The sequence below is a fragment of the Macadamia integrifolia genome, chromosome 4, assembly GCF_013358625.1.
Source record: "Macadamia integrifolia cultivar HAES 741 chromosome 4, SCU_Mint_v3, whole genome shotgun sequence".
In the NCBI taxonomy this organism is placed as follows: Eukaryota; Viridiplantae; Streptophyta; class Magnoliopsida; order Proteales; family Proteaceae; genus Macadamia; species Macadamia integrifolia.
Genome location: NC_056560.1, coordinates 30,330,171 through 30,340,438, shown reverse-complemented (window position 1 = coordinate 30,340,438; position 10,268 = coordinate 30,330,171). Strand labels below are relative to the sequence as shown.

At 35.9% G+C, this 10,268-nt stretch overlaps 1 protein-coding gene across 4 annotated transcripts in view; it reads left to right on the top strand.

Moving 5' to 3' along the window:
* The window catches only part of LOC122077351 (N-terminal acetyltransferase A complex auxiliary subunit NAA15-like), a 14,842-nt gene extending 12,709 nt beyond the window's left edge, over positions 1–2,133 (top strand). For all 4 annotated transcript variants that reach the window (XR_006139775.1, XR_006139774.1, XR_006139773.1 and 1 more), the window contains 2 exons: positions 101–201; positions 1,326–2,133. Coding sequence is in view for 1 of the 4 variants with exons in the window: in XM_042643274.1 (XP_042499208.1) it covers positions 101–201; positions 1,326–1,528 (304 nt within the window). In the remaining 3 variants the exon portion in view is untranslated. The remainder of the gene's footprint in view (positions 1–100; positions 202–1,325) is intronic.
* Positions 2,134–10,268: the final 8,135 nt, after the last annotated feature.

The following is a 10,268-nucleotide window of genomic DNA, read 5'->3' as shown; positions in this document are numbered from 1 at the left end:
AAAAACACCCAACCCCAACCCAAAGCCAGTGTCATAGTTTGCATGGTATACCTATTCCTTTTAATTTTAGACTTTTAACTCTGCATGTCTTGCTAATCAGAAATGGAGCATTGCGACCTGTCAAGGAATGGAAGCTCAGAAACTGTATTTCAGTTCACAAACTACTTGGAATGGTCTTGGTTGACCCTGATGCTGCATCCAGTAAGTGCTGCCAAAACATTTTGTTCATTATTGGCTCATTGTCCTTTATGCAGGTATAGAGGAAAATGCTTCCCTTGCCTGGGTTAGCTACATTAATCCTGTTCTGCCTTTCCCCTCTTTGTAGCACTGTATTTGTTGAATCATTAACTCTACATATCAATAAGGATATACATGATGTCAAGTCCTGTTTAAGTCACCATTTCCTCTAAAGCCTTGTATGATATCGCTCTGTGCAGTCCCTAGTTTTCCATGCATGTGGGAACCATCTCAGTTGAACAACTCTTATCATGCATCAGTGCTTCATTGAGGCTTTTTATCCTTTAATTTATCATGTACTGTTGCTACTCATCATCTCAGGTTTTTTATTATATTTCTGCTGTTATCAATTCTTAAAAATTCAGCTTTGTAGTCATGGCTGGTAGCTGCTTATTAAATTTCCTTAATTAATTGTTTTGCACTAATCCCACATTATTCCTTAACAATATCTTTGGTTGATCCATTATGCTTTATTTATATGGACACGTTCTTCTAGATCTCTTGTATTATAGTGTTCATGAACCAAAAAGTTATTGGCAAACAACATGCGTTATGTTACCTTCTCTTTATATGCCTTTAGTTTTAGTTGATTCATCAATTGGGTTTGGTTGGGTTGGATTGGGGGGAGGGGTGTTCATCACTGCTCTCTAGTTTAAACGTCTTTTGATTTGACAGTCCTTTTTCGCTCTCATGTATTCTGATACCAGTTAGCCCTTTATCATATTCAGTGGAAGTCCTTTAGACTTCCTGTTTTTCAATATGCACACGATGATCCTCATAGAGACCTATAGTACGTCCCAAACATGGCCTAATACTAGTCCTCTCCCTTTGTCAAATACACTTTGACAGACGTGGTGTTGTATAACCTTGTATGGATAGAAGGATACAGGGATGTGAAACTAAACATTAATGTACTTGGATGTATGGGGGAAATTAAGATGTTCATCTCTGACATGTACAAAAAAGAAATGGTTCATTGCACAAGGCGAAAAAGCACTATAGGCTATAGAATGGCGGAATTGATCTTTTGCAGTAACCAATATCATCTTTGCCTAGATGACCTTAAGATTGATTTTATTCTTGTGCAGGGTGGAAAGCACAGTGTGCTGAGTACTTCCCTTTCTCAACATACTTTGAAGGCCCTTGTAGCTCAGCCATCGCAAAGTCTGCTGAGGAAAAGATATCTAAGGCACCTCAAAATGGGGGCCCAGACCATGAGGTAGTTTTGCAGAGTGGTCGACCTCATTCCTCAAATGGAAAAGTAGAGGTTTTCAAGGACCTTACCATTTGAACTGAGTCTTCTGCTAACCCATCTGCAAGAGTCATAAGATACTAAAAAGGTATACCAAGAGAGAATTCCAAGATTTGGAACCATGCCAGGCTCGGGGACCAAAAAAAAGTGAACCTGAGTACTCTGGAAAGAGAGGAGGCAGCTCAAGCCCTAAGATTTTTCCATGACGTGTTTTTGAGGAAATTTGCAGTGAGCAAATTGATTTTGCATTGAGACTGGGTTTCTTTTTTGTTTCTCTGCATGGCCTTTCTTCTTCTCAAAAAAGAAAAAGTTTGTGACATTGCAGGATGGATTCTGCTAGAAATGTGTATATTTAGTTCATTGTGTTGTGAGAGCCCTATTTTCGCTTCCATTCGATCAACAAAATGGAAGGTGGTGAGTTTGAGGGGTTATTGCTAGCAGCATTTCAAGGCCATAATGTTTTGGGGCCAAGGAAGTTTTTTCTTTGGGTCCTTTAGGTTAGGGCACAACATGGCAGTCATAACCTTGACGAGCTGATCACCAGTGATTCCATTCAGCTCTCTTTTAATTCTTGGCCATTATTTATTCATCTTAAATGTATACACTATGAAACATTGAAAATTTTGGCAGTCACATTGTATCCATTGATTTTATCATGATGATCGAGAAAACCCCGTGTAATAGAAGGAAATAATAAAAAAAAAAAATTTCCAGAATTTTGTCGTCAAAGCTGGATGTGGTATAGAATTATGCTTCTGAATTTGTAGGATACTTCTCAAGTTTGAGCAGGATATTCAACTGTTAATAACTACTTGCTACATGATAGAGACTTGGATAGAATTAAGATATGTAACTCAAAACTCATCTCACCTGTCTACTTTTACCTCAAAACAGTAAGGGGCTAAGGGCTGTGTTTGGTTGGAGGTGAAGTAACGTAAATTAATTGAAAATGTTTAAAGAATTAAAGACTAATAATTAAGGAGATGGTAGCATTTACATAATAGTAATAATTGTGATGGGGAAATATCTAGATTGGCCTAATTCTTGGGTTCCCTTTCTATTCCTTCTGTTGTTATAGGTGGTTTTTATGTTTTTTGGTAAAGATATGGGGGATTTCAATCAAATTTGATTTGAGAATATGCTGAAGGAAACTGGCACTTATTATAATCAATCATAATCAGTCAATCTTTTTGCATGGATTCTCGCGTTCGTCATTGTTTGGAACCTCTATGGAGTTAGATCTCTTTAATGAGTTTAGAGTTCATTTGACAAGCAAAGCAGTAATTTCATGTTGAAGTAAAACTCCGTCACAATTACTGTCAAAATTTTAGGTATTGAATGGCATTTTCATAAATTTATAAAAGTTCCAAAAATAGAAATTAATGTGCATAACAAATGGTTTTTTGTTTCTTTTCTGGCCTAGACAGTAATTTCATGTTGAAGTAAAACACCGCCACAGCCACTGCCAAACTAGGTATTGAATGGCATTTTAGTAAATTTATAGAAGTTTTAAAAATAGAAACTAATGTGCGTAACAAACACATTTTTTCTTTTCTGGTCTAGAAATAGAAATGCCAAAACTCATTTTTGGAATAGAAACATGGACCAAAAAGAAGTGCTATCATGCAGTCCCGAGGATTTCATCAGAAGCTATGGCAAGTTAACAAGAAGATAAATAAATTATATAAAGACTCGGGAGATTAAGCCAATCGGGGCTTGTGATAAGAAGGTGATCTCAACTTAGAGATTGATGCTAGAAATTGCGAAACATTAAAAAAACTGTTCTATCTCATTATGTGATTAAAAAAACTAAGAGAGGGATTGACCAGAGGAGAAAGAGAGGATGAGATTCATACTTGTCACTCGACCTTTGAACCGAAAGATCTTATTTATTGCAATTTTGTATCATACGTTTTGGTAAATCAATGGTTGAAACTCTATGGATGTGATCCTGCATTGTTAATAAAAGAGATTCTCAATATGGGATTCATTGCTCTTAATTGAGAAATATCGAGGAAAGAAAATGTTTGTACTTGATCGGATAAAAATTTGGTGCCTTTTCGTTTTTGTAAATTGTTTACAAAAATTATTTTTTAATAAAAAATTATATTTTTTTTATTTGAAATAATTTTTCAGTATCTAATCACGATTACAAAATCTCTAATATAACATGTACAGAGTTAGGATTCAGCAGTATAAAATTAAATGTCTTATTACGTAATACTGGAAAAGTGGAAGGTCTTATTGGCAAGTTAAAAAGTTTGATTGCGCACGACAATTTTAGGGATTATTAAGTGGTTAATTATTTTTTAATTTATATCAGTGAAATAAAACTAATTAGATTATATTGTTAGCAATAATTGAAGAGATAACAATCCTTTCTAGATTCTACCTCATCCCACTTTAGAAGCAAAAGAGTCTTTCAATTTGAAAATTATTTTTTCTCACCAAGTTTTGGCCTTGTCTGTTTTTAAAACAAAAATTAGACCAAAGGAGCACACCCCAAAATGGGATTTATTATAAAAAGGGCGAGGGGAGAGAACTCGACATGATTTTGGGAGTTCTTCCTCCCTGGGCCAAAATTTTTTTTTTTCTCCTCTCTCTTTCCATTGTGAGTGTGGTTTATGGGGGAAAAAAAAAGTAGGGTTAATTTTCCTTCATTAAACGTAGATTGAAAATTCAAGGCATTGAAATGATTCAATTCCTATTGTTGCTCTAATGAGAAAGAACTATTATGTGAAAGAGAAACTTAAATTGTGATTATAAGGTAACCATTTAATCACTCTTGAATTTGTTTTTGTTCATCTAAATCCGAATGAAAAAGCTTCCAACCTAATTTGAATTCACTCACTATCGGGATTAAACCAACAATCCATGCTTAGGCTATTGCAGTGTGATCCTCCAAGGACAATGACCTTCCAAATGTAAATATATGGTCAGGTATGTTGATCATAAACATCTTCCACGTTTTAGAGACTTTGCTATGATAGATATGGAAAGAAAGTCATCAAATTGAACCAAGGCCCAAGGGTGAACTAGCTAAATCAATTAAGCTTAGTTCCCTATGTGGCTTGAAAGTCAACGTTTTTTCTTATTTATAAAAGAGGGGTATCTCCAATATCCTTGCTGATCTTCAATATAAGATCTTCTCAAAACAGAATAGGAAAATGTGACCACTATAGCAATCAGTTGGAGAATCTCTAGTAATTCAATCTTGCATGGAAAGGGAAGTGAATCGGCCTTGATGATGTAATGTAGTCTAGCTGATGGACTGAACAATAAGATGCAAGGCTTTGAGATGAGCTATGTCAGGCCCGGTCATGCCTTGATGTACAAAAAATATAGGGTCATAGAACCTTATCGGTTTGGCTTAGAAAACACCAGATCAACAGGTCAATGGGAAAGCACATTCAACGCATCTCAAGGGAGGGGGGCAAAGCAATCTTTTTGCACCTTATATAGTCTAGGCATTTTCTTTCCCAATCTGGCAGGATTATTTTTTCAAAAATATACATAAATATATAATTGGAAAAAGAAGCCCGAAAGACAGTGTGTCCCTCGCGCTGTCGCACCTAGACACAGTGGAGGAAAGTGACTATCCTACCCCTCATAAGAAGTAGAAATTCTGCCCATGCTAATACTTCTATTAACTTCCATTGAAGCATAGATTGGTGTAGGTGTCACTCTGCCTTTTAGGAAATCTCTAGTAATTCAATCTTGCATGGAAAGGGAAGTGAATCGGCCTTGATGATGTAATGTAGTCTAGCTGATGGACTGAACAATAAGATGCAAGGCTTTGAGATGAGCTATGTCAGGCCCGGTCATGCCTTGATGTACAAAAAATATAGGGTCATAGAACCTTATCGGTTTGGCTTAGAAAACACCAGATCAACAGGTCAATGGGAAAGCACATTCAACGCATCTCAATGGAGGGGGCAAAGCAATCTTTTTGCACCTTATATAGTCTAGGCATTTTCTTTGCCAATCTGGCAGGATTATTTTTTCAAAAATATACATAAATATATAATTGGAAAAAAAAGCCCGAAAGACAGCGTTGAATGTGCTTTCCCATTGACTTAGCTAGCGATATCCTGACATCCAGCAAGTTCTCTAACACTTAGCTAGCGCTAACCTCTCTTTAGCCCATCTGTCCTCTTTGCTACCTCTCAACAGTAACAGCTTTCTAATAAAGCAAGTAGCTAGCACATATCTTCCCTCTTCGGCCAGGGTCAATCAGGGCCAGAGTCAATCAGGGCCAGAGTTGCCAAACTGTACTAGCTTGAGCCCGAGCTGGGCTTCGGCTGCGATATCCCCGCCGACCTTGAGTTGGGCTGGGCCGAGGTTACAAGGACTTAGGCCTGAACATGGAGGGCATTGAACTTGTGGCTTTTGGTTTCTAGTCTTCTACTTAGACTATAATTATACTATTCTATTGCATGACCACCGTGGGATCCGATACATAAGGTACCCAATAGGGGTGAAAGTTTAGCCTTGACAACCTGAACCTTTTACCAAAAAAAAAAAAAACCCAAATCCACCCTGAACCCAAACAGGGCTTAAGCCAAGTTTTCTGAACTTGAGGGAGGGTTAGGGTTGAAAACCCCCAACTCTAGGTTAGGGTTGGGTCGGGTTGAGGCCTCAACCTGGCCCAACCAACTCGGCCCAAAATTTAACACTGAAATTTTATATTAGAATTTAGGTCTCCTATTGGTATTTTATTTTCTATAATTTTTTAATGTGTAGGATATGAGTGGTAAAAAAAAGGTCAATCAAGGTTAATCTAATCATTGCAAAAGTCAGCGTCAACCCAACCTAGCTCAGCCCTGACCCACTCCGGCCCTGACAGGGTCAATTAGGGTGGGGTTGGGTTGGTATGAACCCAACAAGGTTGAGTTGGGCCTATGTTGAATTTTGAGGATCTAGGGTTGGATTAGGGTATTAAGAAACCCGGCCCAACCCACCCTTTTTTACCCCTAGTTACCCAAAAATATAATGAATGATGCATAGTAATGGAAAACAAATAATCAGAAGAAAAAATAACATACACAAATATAGATTGAGACAAGCTTTGTGCTCACAAACTTTGATGAAAGAAACAATTATCATATGAAAGTTCTAGTTGAGGGGATTATAACTAAAGATAAACTTGTTAATAGGGAAATTTACTATCACCCCCATACACTTAAACTTATATTTATTAAAACTTTCCCACCTTTTACTTTTTTTGTGATACTCCCTTGCTTTTGGGCCTTTGCATCTTTTTTCCCCATCCTCTTTTTAAATACTCATATTACCCTCATTTTCACTTGTAATCTATTAAACTTTTTTCAATTTTTTTTTTGTTCAAAACATGCTTTTACTATTCTAAGAAAACAGCCAACCCTTCTATTATTACTTGGCTAAAAGTTGTTTGTTGGCTGAAACTCAAACATCTCCTTGGCTCCCCATACCATTATTTTTCTATTTAAATTTTTTTTTAAATGCATTAATCTTAAGTCACTTAAAGATATTATTTATTTATTATTTTTTTTTGTCTCATCCATCATCAAGGTTATTGCTTTTTTATTATCTCATCCATCATCAAGGTTATTGTTTATTTATTATTATTATTTTTTTGTATCATCCATCATCACGAACTTAGTATCTATTTTTTTTTTTTTTTATCAGTATTGGGTTGGTATCAATCTCAACCCATACTAATTCTGATCGATATCAAATTTAATGTTACATTCCCTGTTAGGATTGCGACACATGGTTTTAGAAATTGAAAAAATTGATAAAAGTATTGGATCTGTATCATTCTCAACCAATACCAATACATACCTCTTAATCCTTCCCCAATGGAAAGAGATTTAAATTTATGGGAACTCGCCACCCTCTAATGGAGGAATGGGACCCATGTACACTATTGGTTTTCGTCACCAATCAATATGAAAAAGATTTAATAGATTACAAGTGAAAGTGAGGGGCAATCGAGGTATTTAAAAAGAGCAGGGGAGAAAGAGATATAAAAGTCTAAAAGTAGGAGAATAATAGTAAAAAAGTAAAAAATAAATTTTTTTAATAAATATAGACTAGGTGTAGGGGAGTGATAGTAAATTCCCCTCGTTAATATAATGGATGTAAATCCTTTATGTCCACTTTGTAAACTGGAGAATGAGTCCATTTGACATATTATCTTGTTGTTAAACACTATGGAGATTTGGATGTCAGGGCTATTGGGAATTCGCACCGAGTACCCCTCGGCCTCTTCTCTTTTAAATTTATGTTCTTCGTTTTTTCTCCAACGCTTACCCATGCTGAAAACTGTTATATTCTGTCAATCTTAGTTATAACCATCTACTTCGTATGGTTGGCTTGGAATAGGAGTGTTTTTCAAGATCAAATGTCTCTCCCATTGCTCTCATGCTCATTATTTTTAGATGGGTTTCTGATCTTGGTGTCCTTGTTCCACATTCCCAATTTGTTTCTCCATCGACTCAAAATAATGTCTTTGTCAGGGTATCCGGCACTACATTATGTGGATAGCCCAATTATCACTTGCGATGGTTGCTTTGATATGACTATCGGCAATGGATTTAGGGGATAGTATCGGTATCAGTATCGGATTGGTATATGAGTATATTGGCATTGGTATCCGATTTGGATTGGATCGGATCATTGGGTATCAATCAATTTTACCACTGTTTTTTTTTTTAAGTATTAATTTTTTACTATTTTACCCATGAACCAATACGGATAACAGATCTAGATTGATTGGGGATCAGGGATCGGAGATCAATCTCAATTGATACCGATCCGATATGACCAATACGAGACCGATACTTGAAACCAAGCTACCTACACTAATGGTTGGGTTGCTGACTGTTATTTAGATCCTAATTTCAGTTTGTCTCCATGAGTAATGGTTTTGCAGGGAACTTGCTTGAATCAAATGCCAAGAGTATCCTACTTGGTTTATGTCTTTATGACATGCAATGACTATAGAAGTTTGGACTAATAGTTGGGATCTGGCTGAGTGGCTATCGCAAAGGAAGCATGATGGGTGGTCATGGGGTTTATTTAAAATTTTTTTAGATGGTTATGAATTGTCCTCTAAATTAGTTGATACTTTTAAATCAAAGGATTCTAGTCTAATTAGTTTTAGTTGCCAGAAGAGTAGCAAATAAAGCTATGATAGCTAAGTTGTCATCTCTTATCAAGGACAATCTAACTGACTTCATATCTGCGTAGTTTATTTATTTATTTCTTAATAAAAAAAAAATTTTTCTTATGCAGGATTAGAATGAGATGGTCTATAATCAATTAAATTATAAATATGTATCTTAGCATATATTATATATTTATCTCAGTATATGTCAGATGGTTAATTTAATAAGCAATAGTGGGAAACAATTGTGCTGGTGATGGTTAATCGAATAAAAATACACATGTATAATAGTTATGGGAGAGGGTTCTATACAAGACAACATGGCTTCTGCATCGGCATATAGACCAATGAAACGCACATATAAATATCAACAACAGTAGGCCTTTCATATGGGGTAAGGAAGTTATTTCACCCTCTCATGTCATGTCGTAGGGGCCACGCTGACTTTACAGATTATCATATATTATACTTGCGTGAAGATGTGAAATTTGACCTAATTTAGAAACCCGTGTTCTAACATCTCTGGCGACGTTTTGATAATGTTTATCTTCAAATTTACCAAAATAACTGAAAGAAAACCTCAATGAAATAGAAGAAAAAGAAACATTGTCACAAGTTAGATTGTTGCCTCTAGTTTTTGTCCTTCCCATTGGTATTGGGGATGGTATCGGTCTCTGCCGATATTGATTTGAATTAACCTATATCAGCCTAGATCGGTTGGTATTACTCCTAGGTTTCACTATTTTTTTTATTTTTTTTTTACTACGATTCTCCCTTTGTTTTGATATCATTATTAATATCTGATCCAGGATTGGCCAGATATAGATATTGATATCAGTCAACACTAACATGATCAAGCCGATACTTCAATCCATGCTCCTGCTTGGTTGTGCCTCATGTTGACAGGGTACATTGAATTTATCTTAACACTTCAACCCACTAATTCCTCTCGCTTAAAGGATCAATCCAATTTGACTGACTCCTATTCCAATGTAATGACAACAGATGCCTCATACAGTTGGTTTGGAATTACTTATCAAAGCAGCCCTCTATTTGGCACGTCTGGTATTCTACTTCCTCCCTCTTTCCTCTGCTGACTGTTCTTTCTTGAGTTGGAAGGCCTTGTGACAATCATTTGCATGACCATTCTAGTTGGCCCATGGATCCTTTATAGGAATTATCTAATATATATATATATATATATATTCTGATCTAAGATTTATTTATGAATATTCTTGGATCAAAACCAAATCCTCTCAAGTACACAAGTGCTCAGTGTGCATCTGACGGTCAGGGATTTGTGCCTGATGCTGCTGTTCACTAGATCTTCTCAGATCTTTATTTTTTTGGAATATTCTTTTTTCTATTTTAATCAGTAAAAAGATAAAATAAAATAATTAAGTAAAATCCATAAGATCTTTAAATAAAAATTTCTATATATAAAAAAAGATCTGTGACCATTTTTACTTCTTCTCTATGTCCGTTTTCTAGGGTTTTGATTCCTCATCTTCGAACCTGGAAGCAAGCAAACGAGGTTATTTTCATCATTAAATGGGGGTATTATGATCATTTAGTTACCTAGTCTAAACTGGGAAAGTCTGAAATAGATAAGTCACTTGCCACTTGCCA